Source organism: Myxine glutinosa, chromosome 1 (genome assembly GCF_964187855.1).
Source record: "Myxine glutinosa chromosome 1, kmMyxGlut1.1, whole genome shotgun sequence".
NCBI classification, from domain to species: domain Eukaryota; kingdom Metazoa; phylum Chordata; class Myxini; order Myxiniformes; family Myxinidae; genus Myxine; species Myxine glutinosa.
In genome coordinates this window covers 262,915,194-262,930,650 of record NC_136261.1, presented here as the reverse complement: position 1 = coordinate 262,930,650, position 15,457 = coordinate 262,915,194, and the positions used below count along the sequence as shown (strand labels likewise).

General features: G+C 44.6%; 1 protein-coding gene across 2 annotated transcripts in view; it reads right to left on the bottom strand.

Moving 5' to 3' along the window:
* LOC137436849 (uncharacterized) overlaps positions 1 to 14,497 on the bottom strand; it is a 149,322-nt gene extending 134,825 nt beyond the window's left edge. Inside the window, exon 1 of one of the 2 annotated variants that reach the window (XM_078786435.1) lies at positions 14,357 to 14,497. In XM_078786435.1, the coding sequence (XP_078642561.1) occupies positions 14,357 to 14,404 (48 nt within the window). In that variant the 5' untranslated portion in view covers positions 14,405 to 14,497. The remainder of the gene's footprint in view (positions 1 to 14,356) is intronic. The other variant, XM_078786439.1, reaches the window with a different exon arrangement.
* Positions 14,498 to 15,457: the final 960 nt, after the last annotated feature.

The following is a 15,457-nucleotide window of genomic DNA, read 5'->3' as shown; positions in this document are numbered from 1 at the left end:
CGCGCGCTTGGTGCGTCGAGCAAGGTTTCTTTGCTTCACTTCAGCCTTTGCGTGTCACGCAAGGTTTTTCTTTGCTTCACGTCAGCCGTTTTCACCGCTTTCAGACGTATCTGGTGTGTGTGTGTGCAACGCGGATATACCTGAAGGTAAATCTGAGGTTTGCCGACTGCGAGCTGTGGAACGTCCATACCCGAGGGTGTGATTTCCCAGTCGCCTGGAGGGCGCCTTGGGATTTCCCAGTCGCCTTGAAGGCGCCTTTGTGCAGCTTTGGCCGCGTGACTGTGACTGTCATTCGAACGGGATTCTGATCGCGATTGGACATCGTTCTGCCGATCGCTGGAGCGAATCAACTTGGGTTTGAAACCGGGAAAGAGACATTGGGAATGTTCTTGGTTCACTCACTTGGAGCACAGTGAGTTATACGTTACGAAACTGATGGTACCATCATAGGATATATTGATTGTACTTTTGATTACTATTATTGTTGTACTGTTGTTCTTGTGTGATCTTAATACAATATTTGTTTGTTGGTAACAATTGGTGTGGCTTCAACATTGATCTTTGACATACAGAATAACACATTTTTCTGCCGTGACTCCTCTCGGGGCTCGGAGGTACACCGTGACCAGGGGGTCGGGGAGGAGCACGTAACAATATGTTCGGTAGGGGTATGGGGTTTGTTTTTAAATAGCGCTTTATTGTGATTGCTTCATTTTGTATTTCTATCCCTCGTGTGCCATTTATCAAATACACATTATAAACCTGACTTGGTCTCTGGGTGGCTTCTGTTTGTACTGGTGGCTCTGTCTGGTGGTTTTATCAATTTTGTCAAAGGTCACTTGGTCCGAGATAAGAGCACATCAGGTGACTTGGGTTGTTCAGGCGAAAATTTGATCAGTCACCTGATCACCTATCAGCGTAGCACTCGGCTGGCTCCATGGTTCAAATGGGAACAGTAGCGGAAATCAAAGGCTGGGAATCGACTTGGAGCTGCGGAATCACCTGACTGCTGCGATCGTTTTGACAAGACTTTCCGGATTTGAACTGGGCAACCGGAACAGTCTGGCGATTGTAACAATGTATTGTATAATCACTGGGCAGGGAACCCAGCCAGGGTACCAGCAAAAAAGGTCTGCACTTTGAGAGACACTGTGGAATATTTAGATTCCACAACCTAAATGCAATTGGAGCAGCCAGATAGACGTCCACATCCAAAGGGTACATACTCCAACTCTTCAGTTGATGTCTCCCATTCAAGTGCTAACCTGAATAAACACTGCTTAGATTCTGAGATCTGACGAGTACATTTAAAACAATAGCTACCATGCCATTACGAGTGTCAAGTGTCAACCTATCAAGTATCCATTCACAATACAGTGCATTCTATAAAGTCCCCTGAGCTGACAGCCAACAAAGTTCTAAACATCAGTTGATGTCATACAATTAATGCACTGGATTTCCAATACATATATTTTTTAATGAATTATTTCAGGTTGTGGACAGTGCAGCACATTTCCAGATCTGCATGCTGATATTGCAGCAAGCACTCCTGCAAGGAAAACCTAACATAATGTACATTCTACATTTAAGGTAGTGGGAACTTTGCAAATGCAGATGGATAACCAACAAACAGACGTTAGAAAAAGTTCAAAATTGCAAGTACCATTATCTACAATGACATAGCATGACCAATGAGTGATCAACAATAAAAAATACCAGACTACCCACCAAAACAACTAGCTATAAAGACAACTATATGGGATGCCTCTTCGTGGTGGTTGTACCATTCCAATGCAAGTTGGGGGTCAAATCTTCCGCATTCTTCCCTGCTGCCCGGATTTGACAGGGCAGCGTGGTCACGGCCAGAGTGCTCCCCATGGACCGGCCTTTTCCCCTGTACTTACATGGCCAGAGTGCTCCCCATGGACCGGCCTTTTCCCTCTTGTCTTTCTAACTCTGTCGTGGCCCTGACTTCGTGAAGGCGGGGGTACACCATCCTGGATGTGGGGGATCTCTGGGTCGCTCCTGGGAGATTGATCGGCTGTCTCCGTGCCGTGGGCTTGTTCGAGAGAAATGTCCGGGCTATACAAAAACAATAACTAGCTATAACGTGTGGGGAAACCAAATCCACTTTTCAAGCCCCCAACATCTTCAGGTTAATTTGAAGAAAAACTGCACAAACAATTACAATATATTCAAAACAGCAGTCCATCTAGGTTTATAAATCCAAAAATAAAAAAAGCAGAGCAAGAATGCAACACAGGAGCATCACATGAGTGTTCATGTTCAAAACAATAGCTTGTATCAAAGTGAAAAAAAGTTAGACCCTCAAGTGAAAAATTGGATAATTATCAGATTTATTCATTGTCTCTATGAAATTTGACTTTTTTGACAACTTCAACTCATCATAATAGTCCTATCATGCTCACATTTGTGGTTACCCAAGTTAGGAATGTTTTGAGACTTTTATCAGCCTACGTACAAGTCGTCAGAGTTAAACTATTGATTGCGCCTACACAGCAGAAAAACTTATTTTGCTTTATTGGCTCCAAATTAGAAAGCACTGTCGCAAAACCTATATTTTCAACCAACAGGTAACATCAAGTTACTGATAGAACATTACAAAAAAAAAAAAAAAAACACAAGATAACTGATAAAACACAAAAGTGCGGAATTGGTTTATCAACTTTTATGAGAAGCCAAATAAAACACAGCCGAGATTTTAAATAGATGCAGAAAGAAAAGTGAATGCCATCAGTCAGTAAAAGAACAACATGCAACCAACCACAAGCATTCCTCAGCCTTAATTATTTGAAAATATAATAAAGGAGAAGGAGAATTTATATAATAAAGGAAAAGTTGTTACAAATCTTGATAAAACCCAAGGTTATTTGATCGATATCCAACCAGCAGTAGGGCGTAATCCAAAGTTGAGTTTATTACAAAGTAAACACACTGAAACACGAACACACTGGCAAGGCACTATACACACACAGCAAAGCAAGAAGTGACTGCATGGGACTTCTTTCTGCTCGCTCTCCCCCTTATACATCCAGATTACGAAAATTACTAAAACACAATGGTTCTCAAAACCAGCAATTGGAAATACTACATGGACCCAAAAACTACAAGATACTGCAACTACTAGCTATTTATCCAGAAGTAACTAGCAATTCCTCAAAACACTTACAAACTTCCAAACAGGCTGTAAAATCTCACTGCAACGTTAACACTCGGCACCTTTTCACTCGAAAAAATGTAAATACTTCTGAGCTGCACAATCTCTTCACAAAAATAATCAAGAAACATCATGGAGATTCAGCAATTCAAACATCAACAAATTAGCAAATGTTTGAAATCATGGTCGCTCAACATGCTCAACTAATCTGCACCCCAACATTTTCTGTTCTGTATCGTTCTTCTTCTCCTCCTCGTCTTCTTCTTCCCTTTATAAGGGGCGAGGTCAAATAGTACCAAGATCCTGCCCTGCCTTGACCACAATACTCCTCCACGCCCCTCTGCCCTCTGCCAACACTCTCCACTCTGCAACCACTCCACCTTACTGATATTCCTCTTCACAAAATTCTCCCATCTCAACCATGGACTACCTCTTTCCCTCCTACCTTGCTCCCTCAACCTATACGCACTCTTTGCCATACTTTCTTCCCCCATCCACAACAAGTGTCCACTCCATCTCAGCCGGAATTTCACCAATCTCCCCATCAAGATCATCTGCACACCAATCTCCTCGCTCAGTTAATCCATCCTCCTTCTATCCATCCTCTTCACTCCCGCAATCCTCACCCAGTTGTTCTTGCAAACCTGCAGCCTCTGTTGTTTCTCCAACAGTCCCACAGTCTCCAGACCGCATAATAGGTAAGCCGGCATTACACACATCAGAACCTTCCCTTTCAATCTGGCATTACTCCATACACTCTCCTCCATGCATTCACACCCATCTAAATTCTCCTCCACACCTCTGCCTGCACCTTACCATTCCCAATCACTTACAGATACTTGAACCTATTTCCTCGATCTTGAACTTATTTTCTAATTGAACCTATTTCATTGAACCTATTTCCTGATCTCCTTCCCCTTTAATCAGATTTTTTTTCTTTGCTGCCCAACCCACACCATCTGTCTTCTCCATACTCATCTTCAGCCCATGTTTCTCAAATGTCTTCTTCCACTCCCCTGTACTTACTGCATCTCTTGCCCACTCTTCATCACAACAGCCAGATCATCCGCATATAACATCCTCCCCAGAATACCGATCATGTTTACCTTTCTGCTTACCAGCTCGATCCCCATGATAAACAGGAGTGGGCTGAGAGTGCTTCCCTGCCTCAAAAGGATGTTCACACTGAACTCCTCCGACATCCCATGACTAAACCCAAACTCTTCCCCTCGTTCCCTTGTACAACCCTTCCACCAACCTGCTTCCAGCATTCCCATCCATCGTAGTGCTGTCATCACCGTCTCTCTCGAGGCAGTGTTGTAGGCCTTTTCCACGTCCACAAATCCCAATGTAATTTCACGATGCACCTCCAAACTCTTCTCCACCATCTGTCTCAGCATAAACATCCCATCCATACTCATGCTACCCTTTCCAAATCCTTGCTGCTCTTCTCCGATTCCATCTCCACACTCTTCCTTATCCACCTATCCGGAATTCTCTCCAGCACCTTCATGACATGACTAAGAAGCGTAATATCCCTGAACTTCCCCGGATCTTGAACATTCCTCTTCCCCTTCCAAATTAGCACAATTGACCTTGTCCTCCAATCCTCCGGAATTGAACCCTCTCTCATACATACATTCAACAGCCTCATCCTCCAACTGACTGACTGACTGACTTCTCCCGCTGAAATTATCATCTCTGTACACACCACACCAATGCCAGGCGCCCTTCCCTTCTTCATTGCCGTCCGCACTTCCACCTTGGTGATCTCCACCAGCTGCACCTTCCCCTCCACATAACTTGGTAGCTGCAGCTTGCCGATGCTTCCTTCCCGGTTCAACAGCTCTTTGAAACATCATTCCCACACCAACAATACTGCATCCCTCTCTGCCACAATCCTTAATCACCACCCATACCTTTCTCCCCCTCCGAAAATAATTTTTTAAATGTTTAGGGAGGGGGAGCAAGGCACTCTTGCACTTTTTTCAAATAATGCACCATTTCTTCCAGAAAATTGTTGAAATTTAGAAATATTTTGGTATCCACACAAGTATTTCTTTGGTTTGCAGTGGAACAAAACAAAAAGAGCTGAAAAAGATTACTAAATCTTAGCTTATTCCACACAGAAATCCAAAAATGGCTCGGACAATATTATTGGCACCTTTTAGAAGTTGTTAGAAATAATTAGATTTCAAGCAGGTGATTCTCCTTTACTTTGGAATTGAACTCATGTGGTGAGTTGCAGGTGCCTGCAATATAAAAATCACTCATTCAACCCGTTTGAAATTTTTTTTTTTTTTTTTGTATACTGAATCGAGGCTCGTGAAAGAGCTAACATTTATTTCACAAACAAATCAACCAGACAAACAAAACATACAAAAAGAGGGAGCGGAAGACAAGATGGGGAGAGGAGGGCAAGCACACAAACACAACACCTGAGAGCAGGGAGAAGCACGGGAGGGAGAGGGCCTGGTGGGAGGAGGCATGGGAAGGGGGGGGGGGGGGAGAGGTGTAAAACACAAGGAGACCAAGGACTTTACAAGACAGAAGTTGGTATTTCAAAAAGGTGTAGGATTTGGGGTGAAATTAGCGGGGGTAGAAAAGATCAAGGTTTTGGATGGGGGAAGATAAGAGATGGTGGTGAACAGCTGTTTTAAAGACCTGGAGGGTGGAGTGGGATTGAAGAGAGTGAGGGAGTTTGTTCCAGAGGTGGGAGAAAAGAGGAATGAAGGAGTGAAGGTGAGCAGAAAGTCTTGATTTTGGCAGTTTAAAGAGGGTTGCAGGCAGATCTTGTGCGACCTGTAGGAATATTTGGGTGACAGAGCCCAGAGAGAGCTGGGGGGGGGGGGCAAGGACAGAGAGGAGTCGGTAGAAGACAGAAAGACCACCAACCTGCCTGCGGTGAGTGAGTGAAAGGCCCTTGGAGTTAGCTTCATCGCGGGAGATTCCAATGATTCTGAACGCTTTGTTTTCAACAGCGTGAAGACGAGCTAGGTGTGAGGCAGGAGCACCAGCCCAGAGGGGAGAGCAGTATTTCATTGAGCTGCGGATGAAAGCCTTGTATGTGGTGAGGAGCTCAGGTGTGCCAAGGAAGGACTTCGCATGACGGAGGATGCCCAGTCGGCGACTGGCTTTGGAGGCCAGATTTGAAATGTGGTTTTCCCAGGAAAGATCATGGCAGATAGTGAGACCCAAAAGCTTGAGTGACAGAACTTCTTGGAGAGGATTATTCAGAAAGTGGATGGGAGGGTTGTCCAGTCAGTCTTTTCGGAGAGACATCGTAAGAGTGTGAGATTTGTCAGGATTGAAAGACATGTTCCACTTGTTTAACCAGTCTGTGATTTTGTCCAGGTCTGCAGAGAGTGAGGAGGCTGCAGACTGCTGATCTGAGGGATGAGGTATGGAGCGGCAGAGAGTGGAGTCATCAGCAAAGAGATAGAGAAGATTTTCCAGAGAGTCGGAGAGATCATTGATGAAGGCCAGAAAAATGACAGGGCCCAGAACACTGCCTTGGGGAACTCCAGCCTGAACAGGAAGGGGAGATGAGAGAAAACCATTCAGGGCCACACGTTGACTACGACCAGAGAGGAAGTCCGCAGGCCATGCGTGGAGATTTCCATGGATACCAAAGGAGGAGAGTTTGGTGAGCAGAGCGGGGTGCCAGACCATATCGAAGGCACGTGATATGTCAAGCTCTAATTTCCTGTTTGGCATTGAGGCCCTCCATCCATTTTTGAGAAAGCAGAAGCAGCATGTCCAGAGTAGAGTGACCAGGTCTGAAAACAAATTGATGGTCAGAGATCAAGCCATTGGAGAAGAGGAAAAATTTCATATCTGAAGCAATGATGGATTCCATGACTTTGCTGATAATTGGGAGAAGGCTAATTGGTCTGTAGTTGCTAGGATCTGTTTTGCACCTTTTTGTGCAAAGCGGTGATGTTGGCTGATTTCCAAGCAGATGGCAGATGACCTTGAGCAAAAGAGAGGGTGAAGAGAACAGAGAGAGGGAGTGAAAGAGTGGAAGAACATGATTTTAGGACCCGTGGGCTGATGCCGTCAGGACCAGTTGCAGAATCAGAGTCGAGGGTTGACAGAAACTTTTCCACCTTGTCAGGAGGAAATGACACAGAGTCAAGGAGCAGCTGGGTACGACTGGGTACGGTGGGTACAGAGAGGGATGGGTTTGGGACACATGATTTAGAGGCAAACACAGAGTTGAGGCATTCAGCTTTTTCATGTGCGGAGTCAGCCGTGTAGTCGTTTGAGGTGAGGGAGGGGAGGGAGGGGAACAAACACCAGAAACAGATTTGACCAGATGCAACCAGGATTTCGAAGAGGGAGACAGATAAGAGAGTTCGGTCTTGAGAACGGAGAGATATAGTTTCCTGGCTCTCCTGAGGGTGGACACACACTTGTTTCGGGCTTTGTGAAAGGAAATGAGATTTCCTTCCATTGGATTTGCTTTCCAGGAGACGAAAGCAAGTTGTTTCTGGGCAACAGCCTCACCACAAGATTCCGTGTACCATGGACGGGAGGAAGGGTATGACAACTGAAGACGAGATGGGATAAATCTGTGCATGAGAGAGAGTAATTTACTTTGGAAGAATTCCCAGGATGAGTTGATGTCAGAGGCGGTAGAGATGGGAGACCAGTCCAGATGATTGATGGCTGCTTGAAGACCATGCCAGTTGGCCTGAGTGAAATGCCAGACTCGTCGACGCTGAGGAGGCTCTCTGAGAATGGTCAGAGATGTCCACTTTGACAAGCACATGATCAGATGAGCCGATTGGAGCAGAAGAAGAGCAGCAGACATTTTCAGGGAAATTAGTCATAACCAAGTCCAGAAGAGAAGATGCTCCGTTAACTGAGATCCGGGTCGGGAAATTGACAGATTGTGTCAGTCCCAGTGAGTCGCAGAAGCCCTTTGCTGAAGAGCCATAGCTGGTGAGAGAGGTACCTACACCCAGCCAACTGGCATGGTGACAATTAAAATCACCACATATGAGGAAGAGAGAGTTGGGATGGGTAGAAAGAAGTTGGTCCATATTATCAGACAGCGAGATGTAGATGGAGTCATCACTGTTTGGTGGACGGTACAACACACATATGAACAAAAGGTGGGAGCGAAGGGGAAGCCATAGCCACAGGTATTTCTGGGGGTGAGGTACAGAGAGGGCAGTGCAGGGCGAGTGAGGAAGAGAGTTTTTTATAAAGATAGCAACCCCACCTCCAGGACGAGGCTCAGGTCTATCATACCGGAGGAGGGAGTAACCTGGGAGAGATACCAAGGAATCAGAGACATCATGAAGGAGGAAAGTTTCTGTTAAGCAGATCACATCTGGTTTGTCAGAAGCAACCTGTATGGAGAGATCAGTCAAGTTTAAGCGAAGGCCCCGGATTTTTGAGGTCCATACCGTTAATGAAGAGGAAGGGGGAGCATCAGATACAGAACAGGGGGGGGGAGGGGTAGGGTAAGATGTGGAAGAGGAGGAAGAGGTAGGGAGAGCTGTTGAAGGTGTGTCAGGGATTTCAGAATAGCTTGGAGAAAGGGAAGAATGGGGCAGACAAAAGGTTTGATGGAGATTGGGTGAGGCACAGTGAGGTGTTATTTGAGGAGGGGGAAGAGCGAGGCAGAAGTTTGGGGAAGATGAAGGTGAAAGTTGGAAGGGGGAAGAAGCGGGGAGGACGCTTTGAGGAGGAGGGGTGAGAGGGGAGTCTAGGAGGGGAGGAGCGAGGGGGAGTCTTGGAGGGGAGGGGTGTGGGGGGAGTTTGGGAGGGAGGGGAGGGAAGGGGCAAGGGGGGAGATTTGAAAGGGATGGGTGATGGGGAAGATTTGGAGGGGAGGGGCAAGGGGGAAGATTTGGAGGGGAGGGGCAAGGGGGAAGATTTGAAAGAGATGGGTGATGGGGAAGATTTGGAGGGGAGGGGCAAGGGGGTAGATTTGGAGGGGAGGGGTGATGGGGAAGTTTTGGAGGGAAGGGGTGATGGGGAAGATTTGGAGGGGAGGGGAAAGGGGGAAGATTTGAAAGGGATGGGTGATGGGGAAGATTTGGAGGGGAGGGGCAAGGGGGAAGATTTGAAAGAGAAGGGTGATGGGGATGATTTGGAGGGGAGGGGCAAGGGGGTAGATTTGGAGGGGAGGGGAGATGGGGAAGTTTTGGAGGGGAGGGGTGATGGGGAAGTTTTGGAGAAAATGGGTTATGGGGAAGATTTGGAGGGGAGGGGCAAGGGGGAAGATTTGAAAGAGATGGGTGATGGGGAAGATTTGGAGGGGAGGGGCAAGGGGGAATATTTGAAAGAGATGGGTGATGGGGAAGATTTGGAGGGGAGGGTTAAGGGGGTAGATTTGGAGGGGAGGGGTGATGGGATCGGGCAAAATCACCATTGAGAGATCGGGCAAAAATTGATATATAGCACGATGTCTCAAAACGCTATGGATGTATTTGGACGAAACTTGGTGGACATGTTGTGTGTGACAAGGACGAATAGTTTCGATTTTGGTGAAGATATGAATATGGATTTGGATAAGAGAATTATTTAATTTTTTAAGTGATTCTTCACCATAGAGAGATCGGGCTAAAACCGATACATAGCACGATATCTCAAAAAGTTATTGACATATTTGGACGAAACTTGGTGGATAGGTTGTGGGTGTGACAAGGACGAATCGATTTGATTTTTGTGAAGATCTCAATATGGATTCGGATAAATTATTTAATTTTTAAGTGATTCTTCACCATTGAGAGATCCGACGAAAAGCGATATATAACAAGATATTTAAAAAAGTAATGGACGAGTTGGTTCGGTGACAAGAACAAGACGATTAGATTTTGGTTCTTGTCCGAATCCAGTTCCGGCCTATCAGTGGGATACAAAACAAACTATTCAGCATGGCGGGGGTATGCGCTCCACCGAGTGCTGTTCTAGTTAGACCTGTTTTCATATTCAGTGGTTAATATTTCTCGAATAGTTACTTTAGTATTGAAGGATGGAATATATTATTTTCGTTTATTTCTGTAATTTGACATTAATAAATGAAATACAGTTCAACCACTAAGGATGCTCTCAAAATTATAGCTTTTGAGAGTTGTGATTTAAAAGGTCTCAAAGGTTGTGCAAGATTATATTAATTTGCCTTGCCTGCTCTCCCAAGAAACAGGAGCAGCTATTTTTGTCTGTGTCAAACAGTGAGTGTGGAAGTCCGCATTCAGATTCTACTTGAACATCTATATAATAATAGCATAAGGACTCGACTTTGTTATCCCTTTTACGCCGCACCCAGTGACCCGATGCCCACGGCACTAATGGATTTACGATCTACGAACCACGCTCTTTGTTTATCACGTACAGCCATACTCGAAAAATCTGAATTAGCCGACGTTGGGGCCCAAAAGCATCCGATTAACTGCCGATACGACGCCATATTACGACGCCATCGTATTGGCGTCTGCTGGGCGAAGGCGAAGCAAGCCGTCCGCTGATTGGACAGGCGAAGGCGAAAGCAAGTCGTCCACTGAGTGGACAATCCAGAGCATGCATTTGTGCCGGTGTCGGCGATCGTTGTTCACATACGCACTCTTCATTCTCATCTTTCATCCTAACTCTTACTCGGACAAGTAAATCCCCTATGCCATCCATAATGGTACACTCTATCCATACACCACATCCTCCCTTCCGTGGATGTTCCACGGGTTTCGGCTAGTAGATCATGAATTCTCAAATCAAATGTAATCTATACAACTGATATCTAAACCAACTTATTATTGATGGGAATTTCTTTGCGTGTAACCAATTTATCATCGAACAGAAACGGATGTCTAGTTGGATTCCTAGTTACCCTTGGCTTTGTGTCTGTCTCTTTTTCCCATCTCCCATCCATGTTTAACGAAAATCTTCCCATTGTCCTTTAATCACACCTCGACATGGAGGGCACATGTGTACAATGTCAAGTCTCGAACACGGGTTTTACAAACATGACATAGCCACTTGTGCAACTGCGCACAGGTGCAACAGCGAAAGCGCATGCGCATAACCCATGCAGCAGGGTGTCAGAGGGCTGCCGATACAAAGCAGGAAAGTGCCTCACGCTCACTCACAGCCAAGACACTCAGTCACACTGAGCACTCTCAACCCGGGACCCCCAGAGAGTGAGCCATTCAGCTGGGACCATCGAGCCACACAGAAAAGACTCCCCTCCACCCCCACTGTTATTCTCCTTCGTCCTGTATTCCTGTCTGAATCTGTCATTGTTAAGGTAGCGTAAAGATAACAGGGAAATTGTTACCACCAGTTTTGCAAAACTGTTCGGTCATCTTCAGATCTTTGAATAACATTTTCATCCACATTATTTATTACTAGCGAGGTATTCGTGCAACGCACGGGTGGGAAGCTAGAAGTAAACAATGTGGATATGGTGAATGCTAAACCATGAACCAATAAATTACACATTTCTGTGCCACCTTCAGTCCAACGTCAGGCCTTGACAGCAGGTTCGTGAAGGACTTGGACAAAAAAGGTACCCCATTCTGAATGGTTATATACCCAGTCAATGGCAAAACTGCTAATGGCAAATCCGTGAATGTCATGGTTGGAAAGTAGAAACCCTTATGTCATTTCCTCATTCTGCTTTAAACTCAATATCTCTATATTTTCATTCCAAACAGCACCATTCATCATTCCAATCACAAATTAATAGTACAGAATTATTATATATAAAAATATAATGTTAAATCACGATAGTATTGAGATATTATCAAACCAGTGAACCGCCATCATATGTTCACTTCGGCATTTTGGGCAGGTTCGTATCGAGTCAATTTCAAAATCATAATTTTATTGAGGAATTGATGAAACTTTCTACCTATAAACTACAACACCCCTGGGACCCCAAAACGTTCTACAAAAGGTTTGGCAGGACGAGCCCAAAAACTGAGGGAGTAGTTTCAGGATGGACAGACACTCCTGTTTTATAATACAGATTCAACTTGTGTTGCTTTTAAAATGAGTGCTGTGTATTTTGAGCCGCAATTTTGTTGTCCTGCGTAACTAAATCCCCCGTTAAGCAGACCGCACATGCTGAAACAGCCGCTTCGTTAAAATTGAATAAAACACAACCTCACTATGGCGGATTATCTGTGCAGTTTCGCATCAGCTCTACGTTTTGGGAATTCATTCTCCGGTGGTGTCACATTGCCCATTCGGGAGACCGGGTCCGTTACAAATGCATGTATGCATAATATGTATGCATGTATGTATGCATGTACAAGGTATGTAAAATAAATGCCTTCTTGTGCAATTTTACATTTCAACATTTGAAGCTCCACCTGTGTGGTTAGTAATTCGACAAGGAATGGACTGAAGCAACAGTGAAGTGCCTGAAAATGTAATCCCATAACTTTCTCTTTAACTACCAAAGACTAGAGCAAGTGGAATGAAGTGGGGGACACAAGAATGAAGAGAAGAGAAGAAGAAGAAGAAGAGGAAGAAGAGGAAGAAGCGGAAGAAGAGGAAAAAAAACCTTGGTGTGTCTTGGACTATTGGGATATGTGAGTACCTCAATCTTACAAATTTTTGAATGCTTGTGCGAGGTTATTTTTGAAAGCAGCTTATCAAGACACCTTTCCATTGCACTCTGTGTCACAAGTCCTCCCCTACAGAAACTGATACATGAGGCATCTCCATTTAGTAACTTGTAAAACCAAAACAAATAATCAGTAACTGTGACGCATCATAAAATGAAACCTTCACCCAATACAAGCCCTTCATCCTCATACGTTAATAGAAAATCCACCTTGAATATCTTCCCATCTTCTACCATAATCGGCTGGAATAACTGCAATTTCAAATACCTTATCTCACCAAATACCAACCAACCATTTAAATGGCAGCTTCCAAAACAAAGACACCAACTAGACACAATTTCCTTCCTCTACATCTGACAGCTCGTCACAATTACAAAGCCCATGTAATACTTTATAGAACAACAGAGTACAGGCATCCTCTGTGGACTCCGGCTTTTGCATCCCACCTTGCACCGCTAGGATAGCCAAGATCTCTTTCCACAAGACCTCTTTTCATCTCTTCTGCCCATTAGTGGTGGTTTGTGTGCAGCCTGTGGCTGCTGGTTGCATCATTTTCTGGGGGCGCAGCTGTGCCGCTGATGCAAAGCCCTCTATTACCAGTTATCTGGTACTCATTTTGCCGATCTTGGGTCAACCCACCTGGTGTTAATTCAATGAAATGACAGGCTCAAACTGGCTTAAGATCTCAGGGTCCAGAGTTCAAGCCTCTGTCATGCTGTTTAATTAACACCAGGTGGGTTGACTCAGCCCGTAATCCTTCCGAGGTCGGCAAAATGAGCACCAGCTTACTGGGATGAATGAGCCATTTGAGTATCCTGCGTCGGATTGGCGACCCGTCCAGGATTGTACCCATAGCTTGGGAAACCGCTTCGGCAGCCCTATGTATCTGAGGATGCAAAATGGATTGGTCTTCTTCTCTTAGCTGATTGGACTCCACAAGGTTGATCTCCAAAAAACTTTAAAGACAAAGACAAAAGTAAAACAGAATCAACATTGTTCCACATGTGGCACATTTGCTCACCAGTGTTACTCCAGGTAAAGCTGACAACAATGTGAAGCTGCCCATATTTTTAAAACTCCATTTCTTCGTTGTCTTTCTGGTCCCTTCATATATCTTGTATATCTTGTAGAGAACAGAAAATGTATTTCAGGGCCACAAAACTTGACAGACACACAAATGGGGGTCCTATATGGAGCGCCATGAGCGGTGGGGGGGGATTGGGAGAATGTTTTGGGTAGGGGTTTCAGACTTATACTTGGGCTTGTTGTCTTGAGAGCAGTGGGGGCGTCCACGTGGACCCTCCTTGTAACTCCTTGGCACTTGTGTTTGTACCACAGCTTGTAATCACCATGTGATGTGACACGTCAAGCACAAGCAGCAGAGAAACACGAGAATGATCCACCGTGATGTTACACAAAGGACATGGTGAGATAGAGTAAACGGAAACAGGCCCGCTTAGAGAATGGGTGCCAAGAACAAAGGTAAGACTTTAAGAGGCAGGTAAGGAGATGGACACCTGACAATGGCAATGCATGTTTTGGCCGCAAATAACATAATACGAGCCTTTTAGACTTGAATAAATAAATCACAAACCTTGGCTCTGCCTGCTTCCAGCTTCTTCTGCCTCTCTACCGCATCCATGTTCACGTACGCTCGTTACGTTACCTCGCTCCAAGCACCGCCCCTTCTCCATCACATGCTCCAAGCACCGCCCACTATTCATTCACCCTCCCCAAGCGCCCGCCCCTTTATCCTTCACACTTCCCTGTTACCTCACACACCTCCATCAATCGCTCCTCATCCCTTCATCTCTCAGGTTGTCGTGGGATTAAATGGTTTATTAATTTGTGTTAAACCTTATTCTTAGAACGGACTAAGCACGCGCATATTAGTTTATTTTTTATTTTTACAAGCGGTTTATTTTGTGTGAGGTCATAACTCATAACACACCTGACCTGACACACTTCCGGTACATCAGCACCAGCGCGCCCAGTCCTGTGGTTGTGTGACTGTTTCTGTCTTGTGTAACGACGAACCAACAACACGTTTCGAATAAGGTTTGAATCCAGACTATTTTGAACTTGTTCAAAAAGTCACATTCCGTAACAGAGGATGGACCACTGCCACTGATGATATAACCACATAAAATAATGATATAATTATAACCATATAAAATAATGATATATATAACCATATAAAACAAGTGAATCCTCTTGGATTGCGCTGAGGTTCGGGCTTGGAATTTCTAGGAGGAAGTATAATTTGTATGCAATGAAAGTACATGTAATATGGGATCGAGTAAGATCGAGTAAGCTTCACCAGTGCGCGTGCGCGAATTTACGTCACGTCGGCAGCGAGAAGGCGTTCCCCAACACGAACCAATCAGGAACTGCCACGCCCACTTATATGATCTCCGAATTCCTGTGACAGGAATTAGCGTTACACTGGCTGGAAGTCAATCGCTAAAGGCACTTCCTCAGCGCCAATAATGATATATAAAACCATATAAAATAATGATATAATTATAACCATATAAAATAATGATATATAAAACCATATAAAATAATGATATAATTATAACCATATAAAATAATGATATATATAACCATATAAAATAATGATATATAAAACCATATAAAATAATGATATAATTATAACCATATAAAATAATGATATATAAAACCATATAAAATA